Source organism: Ostrinia nubilalis, chromosome 19, assembly GCF_963855985.1.
Source record: "Ostrinia nubilalis chromosome 19, ilOstNubi1.1, whole genome shotgun sequence".
Taxonomy (NCBI): domain Eukaryota; kingdom Metazoa; phylum Arthropoda; class Insecta; order Lepidoptera; family Crambidae; genus Ostrinia; species Ostrinia nubilalis.
The window spans coordinates 4,194,113-4,209,361 of record NC_087106.1 but is presented as its reverse complement, the minus strand read 5'-3'; the positions used below and the strand labels follow the sequence as shown (position 1 = coordinate 4,209,361).

The 15,249-nt window shown below is 37.8% G+C and overlaps 1 protein-coding gene across 1 annotated transcript; it reads right to left on the bottom strand.

Annotated features, from left to right (window-relative positions):
- Positions 1–77: 77 nt before the first annotated feature.
- On the bottom strand, positions 78–13,035 carry LOC135081073 (SWI/SNF-related matrix-associated actin-dependent regulator of chromatin subfamily E member 1-like). The gene is made up of 11 exons (XM_063975794.1): positions 12,918–13,035; positions 12,384–12,462; positions 11,262–11,306; positions 10,604–10,872; positions 9,823–10,026; positions 7,848–7,929; positions 5,041–5,145; positions 4,289–4,422; positions 1,399–1,539; positions 641–769; positions 78–305 (listed from the first exon to the last, which is right to left on the bottom strand). Exons 2-11 carry the CDS (start codon positions 12,448–12,450, stop codon positions 99–101), a joined length of 1,383 nt encoding a protein of 460 aa, XP_063831864.1. The 5' UTR covers positions 12,451–12,462; positions 12,918–13,035; the 3' UTR covers positions 78–98.
- Positions 13,036–15,249: the final 2,214 nt, after the last annotated feature.

Genomic DNA, 15,249 nt, shown 5'->3' with positions numbered 1-15,249 from the left:
AGAGCTCACCTTCCTGCGGCTCGGGCTCGGGCTTGGGGTCGGGCTGCAGCTCGGTGGTGGAGCCGTCGGGCTCGGGCTCGCTGGTGGCCACGCGTCCACTAGTGTCGCGTGCAAGCAGCCTTGTGCCTTATGGCGCGGGAACAGAGCTCACCTTCCTGCGGCTCGGGCTCGGGCTTGGGGTCGGGCTGCAGCTCGGTGGTGGAGCCGTCGGGCTTGGGCTCGGTGGTGGACACGGCGTCCACTTGTGTCGGCGGGTTAGGCCCGTTTGTTTCCGTCTTGATAGGCGTCGGCTCTTGTTCCATTGGCTTTTGAGAGATAAAGTAGGTACATAAATTAAAATTCTAAAGTAACATGATAATGACTAGAAACAAGAAAAAAATATCGTGCTCATGTCAATCAGTGAAGTCTGTACATGTACGATTCTTACGCCAAAATTTCGGTATCTTTCGATCAAAATAACGGCAAAACTTTATCGAAGCGAATAAGTTAAAGGAACTATTATAAATGGAATAATAGCGTAACATGACAATGATTATTTACTATAAATTTTAATGCATTTTTAAGTCTTGGGGCTTAGGTTTCAGCTAGAAATCGACCTTCAATCATACACCAATTAATTGATTAATTAGTTACTGCTTACCTCGTCTTTCCTCTCTGCCTGGTTAAGCGTGAGCGGGTGCGCGGCCGGGTTGACGCCGCGCCGCATCTGCTCTAAGGCGCGCTCCACCATTCGCGAGAACGTCTCTTCGTCTACTGCCGGCTTGCAGTGCTGGAACAGAACATATTAATAATAAACTTGTTTTCATTTAATTAGAACAGTAATGTAACACAGGTCTGTAATCTATCACTGGTTAACTTTAGTGAACGAAACAAAGTTCATTCACAAACATTACTGTCTCACAGTGCGTGTGGCCGCACAGGGTGACACTCGAACCAATTACAGAACTCTATTCAACGCTGTGCGTTCGATTTGCTGCTTCACTTAAGCAAGCATCGTTAATTGTGAATAAAGGCGTAAGCCCCGCACTTTGACCACTTAATAAGGGTCATTCATTTGGCATTCGGTATTGTTGTGACACTGAACCGTCCTAGCTATGATATTGTTAGGAGGGCGTTACTATCAATACTGGATTATTAGTTCCGATTTTTGCCACGTTGGAAAACACTGTTAATATCATTTACAGGAGGACGGTACTATCAATATTGGGAATTTAGTTCTGATTTTTGCGTTTCAGAATCTTTCAACTACAAAGCGTGCGACACTTTTCATCGCCATTTTGTTTTTTCTCCATGACGTAATACGTTTTCGAATTTCCTTTAGACGTATTTTGAACATTTTTCCCTTTGTTCATCCCTTAGTTTCTGGTAAAATAAAGACTAAAATAACGGGTTACATACCTTTTTCAGTTCTTCCTGGAAGGTCTCGCTGCTCTCAATGAACTTGCGTTTCTTGGCCTCGAACTTCTCTTCTATTTGCTGCAACTCATCCTCCAATTTCTTCTGGTGCATCGTTAGAGATTGCACTTGCTTCTTCAATATCTGGAGAAAATATATTTTGTATTAGTTTACTATGATCAAGAAGAACAGTAGGTATGGTGTGTGGTATAGTCATGTAAGTTATAACAACTGAGCTGCTATATAAGATAAACCCTATTTAGAGCTTTTATAAAATCTATTTAAATACAATAATTAACTTTAAAAAAAAAAATAAAACCGACTTCAAATGCGTGAACACAAAAAAAACTAAAAATTAAAAAAAAAAAGTTCTACCCTTGGGGGTGAAATATTTTCTTCAAATTCGCATGAAACCACCCTTTTGATAATACCTATTCAACAAAAAAATAATCGTTCAAATTGATTTACAATCGGCGGAGATATTGCGTATAAAAAAGTTCATCCCCAATTTTCCACCCTTGGGGGTTGTTTTTTCTATTATTAAATTTAAATGGGACCACCCTTGAGGTATTACCTATACGCCGAAAAAAGATTTGTTCAAATCGGTTCATAATTGGCGGAGTTATCGCGTAACAAACATAGAAAAAAACATACGTGTCGAATTGAGAACCTCCTCCTTTTTTGAAGTCGGTTGAAAACGCTCTAGAATTTTCATATTTCAACTTACAAAATACAGGGTGGAAACGATAAGTGATCTCACTCGATTATTTCTAAACTATACAAGATATCAATAAACTAGTTATTGATCCTGAAAGTGCTTCATGAGCTCTATCAAACGGTATTAATAATAGGTTACAGAATAAACTGGATCTATCCGAAACTTCAATGTTTCCAGCTTCCATACATTTGGTAAAGTCACATTATTTTAAAAACTGCATATGATATCGTAAAACTGATTACTGATTCTAAAAGTGCTTCACAAGCTCTATCCAATGGTATCAATAATAGGTTACAGAATAAACTGGATCTAACCAAAAATTCAATGTTTCCTTCTTCCATACATTTAGTACTACCACAGTCATGACACTCATCTCTTGACAATATTATAGCAAGTAAAGCCTAAAACCAATGTTTTTCATTAATAATTTAAAAAAATTACACTTCTAATATTGTGTGTCTGGTATAGGTACATTTAGTATGGAAGCTGGAAACATTGAATTTTCAGATAGATCCAGTTTATTCTGTAACTTATTATTGGTACCGTTTGAAAGAGCTCATTAAGCACTTTCAGGATCAGTAACCAGTTTTTTAATATCTTGTATAGTTAAGAAATAATCGAGTGAGATCACTTAACGTTTCCACCCTGTATAAATTGCAAAAAACGGTTTCTGTGGCGATGTAGTGTCACTTTCATTATCACTGTTTGATAATGACCTTCTATAGTTTACCAGAGACAAATACAGGATTTGGACTACACTCGACAGTCCCCACACTGGCCAGAGTTGGTATAGACTGGTTCGCATATTTGTCCCTTGGACAACCACGGCTAGTGTGACTTTAACACCTCGGGGAAGTGTGTCTTTACCAGTCTTATTTTTTTTAATTGTATAATAGTTAATTAAAGTGTTTTATCTTGTAAAGCTTTACCTGCATCCTAGCAGTCGTGACGACGGATCGCACGTCAGGCCAGGCACGACGATGTCTGAGAATATGTCACGAATGTGGATACAACACGTATAGTGTAAAGTTTTACCTGCATTCTAGCGGTGGTGACGACAGATCGCATGTCAGGCCAGGCACGACGATGTCTGAGAATATGTCATCAATGTGAATACATCAGGTATAGTGTAAAGCTTTACCTGCATCCGAGCGGTGGTGACGACGGATCGCACGTCAGGCCAGGCACGACGATGTCTGAGAATATGTCATCAATGTGGATACATCAGGTATAGTGTAAAGCTTTACCTGCATCCGAGCGGTTGTGACGACGGATCGCACGTCAGGCACGACGGTGTCGGAGAATATGTCATCAATGTGGATACATCATGTATAGTGTAAAGCTTTACCTACATCCTAGCGGTGGTGACGACGGATCGCACGTCAGGCACGACGGTGTCGGAGAATATGTCATTAATGTGGATGCATCATGTATGTGTAAAGCTTTACCTGCATCCTAGCGGTTGTGACGACAGATCGCACGTCAGGCACGACGGTGTCTGCGAATATGTCATCAATGTGGATACATCATGTGTAGTGTAAAGCTTTACCTGCATCCTAGCGGTGGTGACGACAGATCGCACGTCAGGCCAGGCACGACGATGTCTGAGAATATGTCATCAATGTGGATACAACACGTATAGTGTAAAGTTTTACCTGCATTCTAGCAGTGGTAACGACGGAGCACACGTCAGGCACGACGGTGTCTAAGAATATGTCATTAATGTGGATACATCATGTATAGTGTAAAGCTTTACCTGCATCCTAGCGGTGGTGACGACAGATCGCACGTCAGGCCAGCCACGACGATGTCTGAGAATATGTCATCAATGTGGATACATCAGGTATAGTGTAAAGCTTTACCTGCATCCTAGCGGTGGTGACGACGGATCGCACGTCAGGCCAGGCACGACGATGTCTGAGAATATGTCATCAATGTGGATACATCATGTATAGTGTAAAGCTTTACCTGCATCCTAGCGGTGGTGACGACGGATCGCACGTCAGGCACGACGGTGTCGGAGAATATGTCATGAATGTGGATACATCATGTATAGTGTAAAGCTTTACCTGCATCCTAGCGGTTGTGACGACGGATCGCACGTCAGGCCAGGCACGACGAAGTCTAAGAATATGTCATTAATGTGTATACATCATGTATAGTGTAAAGCTTTACCTGCATCCTAGCGGTTGTGACGACGGAGCGCACGTCAGGCACGACGGTGTCGGAGAATATCTCGTTGATAAGCCGGTGGTTGCGGAGGTACCGCGCGTAGGCCACGTGCTTTACAGATAGTCCTTCGTCTTGGTCTGGAATCAGATGTAACTGAATTTAGTATCTGGATGATAGACGACAACTTGAAAATTTAAACTGCAACTGCAGGGATATTTTTTACAGTTTCATCTGAACAATATCTTCGTGGATATGTCGCAGCCTTAAGGTTAAAGTAGCAAAATTTGACGCCTGGACCGTTCATTAACCGCCGATATTCAATTAAATAACTGAAGGATAACTAGCTTCTGAACTAAATTAAAGTCACTCTCTTGAGTCTAGGCCTGCCATCTTTCAAAGAGCCGACTTTAATACAAACGCCCGTATTCACAAACATTACTATGAGGTCTCACAGTGCGCGTGGATGCACATGGTGACACACCAACCAATCACAGAGCTCTATTCAACGCTGTGCGTAGACTTGCTGCTTCATTTCAAGCATCGTTTGTGAATACGGGCGTAAGTTGTTAAAGCTAAGATTCTAGTCAAACAGATTTTTGGTCAAGCAGTTGATCTTGTAGCTTCCAAAAAATTGCTTGGGGCGGTAATAATGAATTATTATTGTATCATGCCGCACTGAGAATTTAAAACTTAATTTCTCAACTAATGTTTGTTTTGTGGATGAAATTGCTACATAATAAGTACCCAATTCTTACCTTCTTCATCTTCAGCTGGTTGTATATCGATCCTTCTGTCCTGTTGCTGCTGCTCCTTCTGCGAGCTGCCCTTCTTGCTGGAACTCTCCTCCTCCAGGTTGCCTACTGCTGACGCAATGGTGTTTAGCGAGGGGTTGGAGGATGGCTTCTATACTCGATACTTTTGGGGCTCATATTATAATAAGACTACTAAGCATTGTAAGTACGTTTTAATTAATTCATCATAGTCAAAAGAAGTTAGAAAAGTTAAACGAGGTTTACGACTAGAAGTTGACTTCCGCAAGCTGTCACCATTGCATTGGTACCAGAAGTTGGCTTGCCACACCTATTTTCATAGTGGTTATGTGGTTTTTAAGTGACCCCTAGGACAACAAAATGCCTGTTAAGTGTTACCATAGGGGTCACTTAAAAATTAGGGATTGATGGTGAAAACAGGCATAAGACTAGCAATAAAATTTCTAGAAATTGACTTCCACAAGCTGTCACCATTGTGTAAATCTTGCAGAAGTTGGCTTGCCACACAGTGGTAAATAGATTGCGGAAGTACTTCTGCAAGTTTTATTGCTAGTCTAAACCTCGCTTTAGGTTATGAAGCAACATTTTTGATCAACTACAGTAATGTGTAATCTCAAAACCTAAAGTATAGCGGATTTTTGAGAAAAATGACCGTAAAAAAATAGCTTGCTATGGTCACAAAAATCCACTACCTTTTCAAAATACCATAAGATGATATTTCTGTATCAAATGCCATGGGAAGAGTGATCCATTATTATTTGTTTTCTAAAAATGTGTAAGAAAAATACAGCCCTATGTATCGAGTACAGAAGTCAAAAAGTAATGCAACATTACAACATAGTTTAAGCGGAAATATAACTTTGATATTGAAGATTATTAACAGCAAAATAACGAACTGAGGTGATCTATTAGTAATAGTAAACTGGTGAGAGTGAATGGTAGTAGAATGAGAATCAATTAATCTAAACTGTTTAGTATTGACTAATCTTTGTATATTTCAATGAAGTTAAAGAACTTTTGCGCAAGAATATTAAAGTTTAGAGTTAGAGAACTAAAAGTATCATGCACCATGATCAGTTCAAGACAAACATGCAACATTAAATAAGCAGACACTTTTGAAGTTTGTTTCATAGTGAACTAACCGGTCGAAACACGAAGTGGTGTATCTGTCGCAGGCAAATTGTATGATTCCGCATTTTATAAACGGCGTCGTCAGTTCACAAACGCTCGCTGCTCTATGAAATGCCGAAGGCAAAATGTAAATTGCCTGGGCACTTTATAATATGCCAAAACATTTGATAGCCAATTCAATTGCTGTTTACAAAATGCCGCGGCAAATTGAAGTATTTAGTTCTTTTTCTTACCACGCGAGGCGCTGCTAATCAAAACAAGAAAAATGGCGTCGAGTCTTGGTGTTGTGATACAGAAAACAGTGCAAATTCTACGTATTCAAAGGACTTTTCACAAAAAAAGACATTTATTATACTTAGTGAATGAAAAATATTTTACGATTCACAAATAGGAGCAGTGAAAAAGCTATGGAAAAATGAAATAGTTTTTGAGGTTATCCGGCACGTAAAAAACGCTAAGGTGACAATGGAATCAGGTGCTCGGACTGATGGAGGACTGCTGCGGAATATTATTGGTTTAAAAAAATATTGTGTTGTCTTCTAGACTTCTTCTAGGTATAATTAAAATGTAAGACTTAAAGGACTGACTATCGAAACTTATTTTATGTCGTAGTTTTATGTACCTACATATAGGTACGTCAATAGTTTAAATTAGTTTAGTGTTGTTTTTATTACGAAAATATTTTAATTGCTTTAGGAGCAGCTAGTATTTTAGGTTTGTCTTACCTGAATAGATACCTACCTGATTTCTGAAATTAAGTCTGATTTGTCCAACATGTGTTTTATGATGGTCACCCTATTGCAACAATCATAGTCGAAATTTTATCAATTGAACGAGTCGCCAATTTGCCTTCGGCATTTCATAGAACAGCGAGCGTTTGTAAGCTGACGACGCCGTTTGTAAAATGCGGAATCATACAATTTGCCTGCGACATATCTAACAAATTGACTAGGTACCAATTTATTGCAAAAGTCCAGTGCAAAGTTGCGCAAACGCAGATAAGCCATTTCGCGTTTTGATCGACGAGATTTGTGCCTAAACATTGATTTGTGACTCTTTTAAATTAGACGTTTTGAGCAGGATGACAGTCACGCTATAACTTTTGGTATAGTAAAACGATTCTGAAACGTCATGTGGCCAAAATCGGCACTAATAACCCAGTATTGATAGTAGGGATGTTATGATATGTCGTTTCGGTTATGGATACGGTTACGGATATAGGAATAATATTATACCGGTTTCGGTTACGGATATTTTTTTATTTCGGATATCTGTGCTTTAGAATGCAATTTGCAATAGTTGTCCAACACGGTTCATTCATGGCCGCACACTTTACATCGAATAAAAAGTAATAAAAAAAAAAGATACTAGATGGCATTTTAAAGGTAAATAATCAGGCTGTACATAATGCAATACAAAAAACTGCCTACATCCGAAACTTTTGAATCGGTTACGGTTTCGGATATTTTTTTATTTCGGATCTCCGAAAGTTTCAGTTACGGTTACGCATAATAATATCCATAACATCCCTGATTGATAGTAGCGCCCTCTTGTAATATCTGGGACACTCAGTGTTCATCCCGGCAAAACGTCTTATTTGAAAAAGTTCGTTACTTTGTCCACAGATTATGAGTACAGAAGCGCAACATCCGCATCCTTACCTACTGCCTTATTTTTCGCTGCGATATACGCCAGGTACGCGGGCGAATTGTGGTACGTTTTGAGGCTCTTTTCGTACTCCGACTGGCGTTAGGTCCCAACGTGCAAATATACATGAGGTGAGGTGCATGTGGAGGACAAAATTAGCATTACTCAAGTGGAGGGTTAGTCACAAGTTTGCCCTGAGACAAGATGATGTATTTTGTTATAGGCGCTAAAAGGTAGAAAACTTGAAGTCATTTTTCGAGATCAGAAAGGTCTACAAGTATCGTTTCGGAGATATTATTTGATTTTAGGCTTTATTGGACCTGGCAAGATCAATACTTTACTGGTTCTGGACTTTACATGACAATAAGGTTCCAAATCAAACAGAGAAGGGCAGCAGCGCTCTCTGAAAATCATCATTCTTTAAAACTGCGAACTCCCGCCTGCTAAGCGTTGGGATTATGGCAAAACCCTTCACTACAATGAGAGGCTCATAGTCCAGCAGTGGACTGTAAGTAAACGGCTGTTGATGATGATGAAGGTTCCAAATATGTGGCAGTAACAGCACTCCTTTTCGTGAGGTTTTAAAGGCTCGTATTAAGCGACGAAGCTCAAATCCAATTTAAACTTAATTCAACATTGGTCTTAAGTTGCACCACAAAATTCCAAACACTAACATACAAAAACATCTTGTCTTAGGGCATTGTTCATGAAATGAGAGGACTCATCACTGAATGGTAGGACAAACGTCAAATTCAAGACTGGGGCTATCCCCACAGTTGGACAGTCCATAGCGTCCAACTGTGGGATGTGACAGGTTTAATAAACAATTGTGTAGAATGTATTGAGTAAAAGTGTCTGTAGGTAAAATACCGTCAAAGATTTTCAATTTGTATCATTAGCTTGATCTTAAAATATTTAATCTGTGACTTATCGACTTAATAAGACTGTCAAATTGACAGTGTCAATTCTGAAAGTGACATCCGATACTGTCGCAGGCGCGGGTTATGTCTAAATAGTTATTTAACTATTCTTGTGCGACTAATAAAAATAATTATGTCATTACAAGCACTAGTTAAGTATCTAGTGCTAATGTAGTAATTTATTAAAAACTTGAGACTTTACCCCTTTTTATTTGTACTAATGTAAATATTTACTGTAGTTTTCTATGTAAATGTGCTTTTACAATTTTGAAGTAAACAAAAGTATATTTATTATGTTTGTATAAAAGTGCTTAATGTACAGTGGCTTCTATTGCATCATGTACAGTGACGTCATGAGATGTACGTGTCCAGACATTGCATACCGGTACCCTGTGTTAAATGAAGCAGTGACGTAGGCGTGGTTATACACAAACTGAACCCTGAGTATACTAGCGTAGGGTCGGAATCACAGTGTACCTCGAGTCTTGTGCGCCAGCCATTGTATGTACGCTGGCGACGATTGGTAAGCTTTCAACATTTCTGTGTACTGCGCCTGAGTCGAAATAAATTTTATTTATCTTATTGACTTTTATTAAGTACTGAATTGTGCAACATTCATACACAACTGTTTTAATTAATTATAATAATAAACAATGATCTTCATTTGATAATTATTGAATATTACTTCACATTAGGCAACAAGTAGCCCACACTAAATGCGATCAAAAGTAACTTTAATATTGCTCTAAAAAAAATTCTTAATGCGAAACCATTAGTGGCCTAATGTGCACTAATAAGTACTGGTTTGTTCTGCATAAAGTACATAATTATGTTCGAGAATATTGAAAATAATGAATTTTTATGATATAGAAATTGGAACTTCGCCGCACTATAAATAAAAGTTATTGGGTGTTTTAGAGATATCGATTTTGTACTTATATTTTATCAGTACTGTATTAATTTCAAAGTACTTTATGCAGGACTACCACATTATACAGGGTGAATAGTAAATCTTGAATTTCCTCGATCTACTTTCCACTCTGTATCATCAAAATATCCAAATAATTACCTTCTCAGCCTCGTACTCGTCTACAAATCCTGCTTTTTCCGACTCTGGCAAGTCTCTCCACATGCCTCCAATGATGCGACCAATCTCCCACAGCTTCAGGTCTGGATGCGCTGCCTTCACGCTGTCCCAGACTCGGCGGGAGTATCGCATGTATGGCATCAGGGGTTTTTCTGGCGGCTTCGGCGGCTTGGGAAGGCCGGCGCCCTGGAATTGGTGTTTTAGACAGTTGTAACAGGTCATGGTTTGTGGTAGGGAGGAGTTAGGTGTGTCTGACCCCCTTACTAATAAAAAGTTACACAGTTGTTAAACACAGTTTTAAAATGACATTTCCATACTAAACGTCACTTTAAAACACTGTTCAACGAGCGTGTAAGTTTTATTAGTAAGGGGGTTAAAATATAGGAATTTCTATAGACATGGTATGGTAATCAAAAAGTTTTGAATTCATATACAAATTACAAACAATCTAGTGTTTTAGTAATTTTTCATGGTCTTAATAATCATGGTAACTTATTGACACAAGGTGATAAGATAAATTTTCGCAAAATAAAATAATGTATCCAGCAAATAGATTTTGTAAGTAAGTTTTCCCATTTTAATCCGGGTTATGTTTGTATTTAATTCAGTTTCAAAATTATCAATGAAAATGATTATCAGATTAACATCAACCCTTAAGGCCCGGTTTCCACCAAGGCGAAGCGGAGCGGAGAAGTCACCACATCGCCGTGGAAACCAGGCCTAAGGATGCGCTTTAAAATTAACAAGTTCTAAAACAACTTACCGCACCAGCGCCCTTCCCGATCTTCTGCGGCTGAAATCCGGGGTGCGAATGCAACGTGGATACGAATGGGCTCGTCTTATCGTCCTTCCCGGCCTGCGAGGCCTGACCGCCGCCCGAGCCGCCCGGTGTCCGGCGGGCGCCCTCTGCACCGAAACGGGGCGGTTGCGGGCTCTGCGACCACCCGTACCCACCCGGGTGGCCCATCGGACCCCCCTGGTATGGCGGGTGGTAACCGTATTGGTTATGGTGGGGCGGTGCATTCAACCCGCCTTCAAGCCAAGCAGCAGGCCGGCAAAATGAAAGAAAAAAACAAAAAGCATAAGGGATAGGACAGGACGGGCCGGGGCAAACAAAAGATAATCAAATATGCACTAATATATGTTAATCGTGAAGTTTAGTAGCGAGCGGTCAGTACTAGCGTAGTCGTTTAGTAGGCTTCGATTAGCGGTGAAAGTAGACGACATAGAAAAAGAAAAGTATAACAAAACAAAATAAGATTGCAAATAATAATGGCTTGTGATGTGGAAACGAGAAATTTTGTGCAACGATTAAAATTATAAATCCCCAAAGATTACCTAGATCCACAACAGATGAGCGGGTGAGAACAAAATTTGGAAAAAATAAATAAATAATAATAAAATTCTGACTGTAGAATTACCTTTCATCATACCGAAACTCATTGGGGGCCCCGCAATCATGTAGTCTGTTTCAATATAACAAAACATGAAACAAAACCAACATAAGAGAACAATGTAAGTCTAAAATGCAAGGAAATTCAAAATTAACAGAAACAAAAGATTATTAGGTAAGTTCTAATGCAACAACTTCGAAAAGAAGCGCAGAGTTGGACACATGCTGAGGATCGGCAGTTAGATGCCAGCGCGACCAAGAAGTCAGCCCTGCGAAGCTTGCAAAGGCGTAAACTTGGCACTATTGCATGTTAAAAGTTAGTACTAACATTCTAAACAACAAACATAGCACTATGTTTTATTAAAATCAATGCAAAAACTTAGTAACTCAATCAAATCATGTTACATTAAGATCAAAGATGTCTTCAATCTCTATGCTCCTAAGGACTATTTCTAATTTTCTAAGTCTAAATAAAATCTAAATACAGGTTTTTAACCTGAGTCAGTGATATGAATCTAGTTGCATAGCCATTAAAACTCATTTATTTTGGCTTTTATGTCCCAGTATTAGCCCTACCACTGCTTTGGGACAATAAATGGGCCAGTGCTGAGAGTAGCGCAAGAAACTCCGTCACTATTGTCATTCTTTCCTAAACTTATTTTAGTGAAAAATATTTTTACAACTGAAATTTTATTCAGTTGAAGACTTTGAAACCATTATTTTGAACATTTTTATTCATATCTATGATGCCAGTGAATAATAGAAAACATTGAAACCATAATTTTCCAGATTTCATGAATCAAATAGGCATTTATTTTGTATGACTATAGGGCATTTTTACAAGTTGATACAAGGAAAATAACAATTTAGTTTGCAATTCATAGAAACACTCAAAAAACTCATTTTATTTTTAAAAGTAGGCTTATAAAAATCGCTTGTACACATTTTAAAATTCTTATTTCTGATATTCCAGACAACCATGTAATAGTTGTTGTTTCTCATCGCAATTAGTGTTTGGGTGTACAAGACATTAATAACTGACTGTGTACACAGTGGTCATTCTATATAATATATGCTTACTTAACTGACTCAAATTAGAAACTGAACTAAATAAATAAGTAAACTATAATGTTATAGAAAGAATACAAACGCGGATTGCTCTGGGGACTTGGCATCGACATTGATGCGTTTTGTTTGTAACTATTCGGTGTTGCCATAACACGTCCAACCTGAAATGTTTAATAATAACGTTTAACATTACACTATGAAAGTAAGGAAGGTTATATCATGAATGTAACATCATGGCTGTGTAATAATTATTGGAAATGGGGTATGACAATGGGTAAGGATCTTATAAATCTCAAACAATACTATGCAGTTTGTATCTACTGTAGAAACAAGCTACGTTCAGTGACTTTCTGATAAAACTTACTGCCAAGTTTCATTTTTAAACCCATCTATAGTACAAGTGTGTACACAGCGATGTAACTTCTATGGATTAAGGAATAATATACAGCATTCTCGTTAAATGGTTAGATGATTGCAATGATTCTCATAAAATCTTAGGAAATTCTTCGAATGCAAAATAATGCAAACGATGCAAACTAACAGTTTGTGAGGGACAGAATTTATATAAAAATGTGCAATAAAAACACATCTAAAGATAGTACAATGTATAAATTACCTGGACTCCGATGTATTTAATGAGTTTAATACGTATTTATCACCAATTTACTGAAAAAGAAAGAATTTCAATTTCCAAGCGTCACTTGGCAAGGGACGCCATTTTTTCCGACATTTTGTTTTTTTATGTCCAACAGCAGTTTGACATCGTGGTTTTTGGCATTGGACCTTGGTATTTTAGCAAAATAATATAACGAATAGCGTTACTGTTAAAAGTACTTTAATACCGTTTAATGATTCTTTCGACAATTTTTTATCATTTTAAGTTTTTTAAGTATACGGACTATCGTTTGATTATAATCTGATAGTTTTAATAGGTTTAATTAGTAAAACAATCCTGCTTGACCTAATGGCCTTTCGTTTATTCACACAACTAAGCCAAGTCCGGAAGTTGGCAGGGGGTAACTTATCACTAGCCAAATTGGCTCGAATGCGACTGGCGCACGCGCCACTAACCGACAAATGTCGTTATATTTTGATTGCAGCGTGACCGATTAACATTTTCATGTGATCGACGCGCCTGAATACAGCTGGCTGCTTTCCACACAATCGATTTATGATGGAAGAGTATCGCGCATAGGAACTGCGTTTATACCCAGGTTACAATGAAATGGATATTCCAGTTGAGAATTAATATATATAGTTTGTCACTTTCGGTAAGTATAAAAATGGTCATTAGACTGGTAATGAAAAGTGATAAACAATATGATACACTTTATAATTCGTGGTAGTACCCTCAGTCTGCTCTGCATCCTACTGTGCGATTTAGATCTGGAAAACACAGAATAAATCGTTCGCAGTCCCCACTAACCAATATAATAATATTATCATACATTACTTAATCCCAATTCACAAATCAACTAGGTACTTACACAATATACAATTTACTTGCTTTATCTACTTAATTAATATAAAAGCTGAAACTTTCCTGTACTTAAATAAAAGGCCGTGAACTAAATTTTATAGCAATGGATAGGCTTAATGAATGATGCAACATTGCCTGCGCATTTCTAGTAGGAGCATAATGAGTGCTGGTAAGAAGATCAAGGTTTAGGCTTACGCCATGATGTTGGCATGTTACAATTCCTCTCGTACATTCAATGCATAAACTGCCAAGAGTTGGTACCTGTAGATGAAATGCTTAAAACTAGGTTGTGGAAGAAGCTTAGCCACAACAATAGATCATGGTTTTTAGTAAGTATACCTACCTGCCTACCTTATTAGAAATGGGGCCTAGGTTTAGTATTCTTCCAAATTAAAGGTAAAGTTAATGTAAAATACTACGTGTATGTGTTCGTATGTAGTATAATACACGATTTTATTATTTTTATTCACAATAAATACGCCCAGTTTACATTGTTGCTTGAGTGAAGTAAGTTCTACGACATTACCTCCAGTGCTAGTCAACGTTCTGAGTTAGATTTTTAAATTAATTAAAAAATATTAATCAGTTAAAAACCATATCACATCTCTCTGGCCACCTGCGAACATAAAATTTTCCATATGTAGGCCTAGGCACAATTTATTTATAGTCGTCCCACTACTTAGTGCAAAGCAATAAAATGATATGATACCGAGGTCACATTATTATTTCGTGTCTTAAGATTTTGGAAATTTTGTAATAAATCTGCCTGTCTAAAAATCTTCAATTTAACTAATTAATGTAAAATTGAGAAAGAGTGGACGTTCTGTGGTTGAAATAATGATGCTGATGAAATTGAGAACATTGATCTTTTAAAACACTTTTCATACTGATGTAACAATATTCCAAACGCGAGTCATGATGCCTTATTGAAAGTTTATCGACTTCTAAATTACTGCGATTGAAATATTGATGACCATATTAAGAGAAAGAGATATGGTTTCATACAAACGAGCTTATTACTTTTATTACAATCAATTACACATAAGTACGTGGGTAATGTATGTCCACGTAGTGCTACGACAGTCCAAGTAGAGTCTACCCTAATATTTTACCAGAAATTCTTCTTCAAAACGTTCAAGTTACAAGGAAATAGGTTTACAGACCTGAAGGAGAAAATACAAGCATTGAAACTAGGTATAATAATCTTGAAAAGATCACATAATCAGATGCATTTATCTAAATATTTACTTGTGAATAGATTTTTTTATTTGTGAATGAATTTTATTAGAGCATCAGCTACTATATTAGAACTTAATGAAGAAAGGCCTTTATTTTATAGGAAAGTTATGAAAAGCTGCGTTTCGTGAATTTAGAGCACTACCATCTTGTGAGTTTTTATTCTGAGAGTATTAATTGTACTATTAATATCTTCTTCTTGTCGTGTTGACAACAAACCTACACAGCGTCA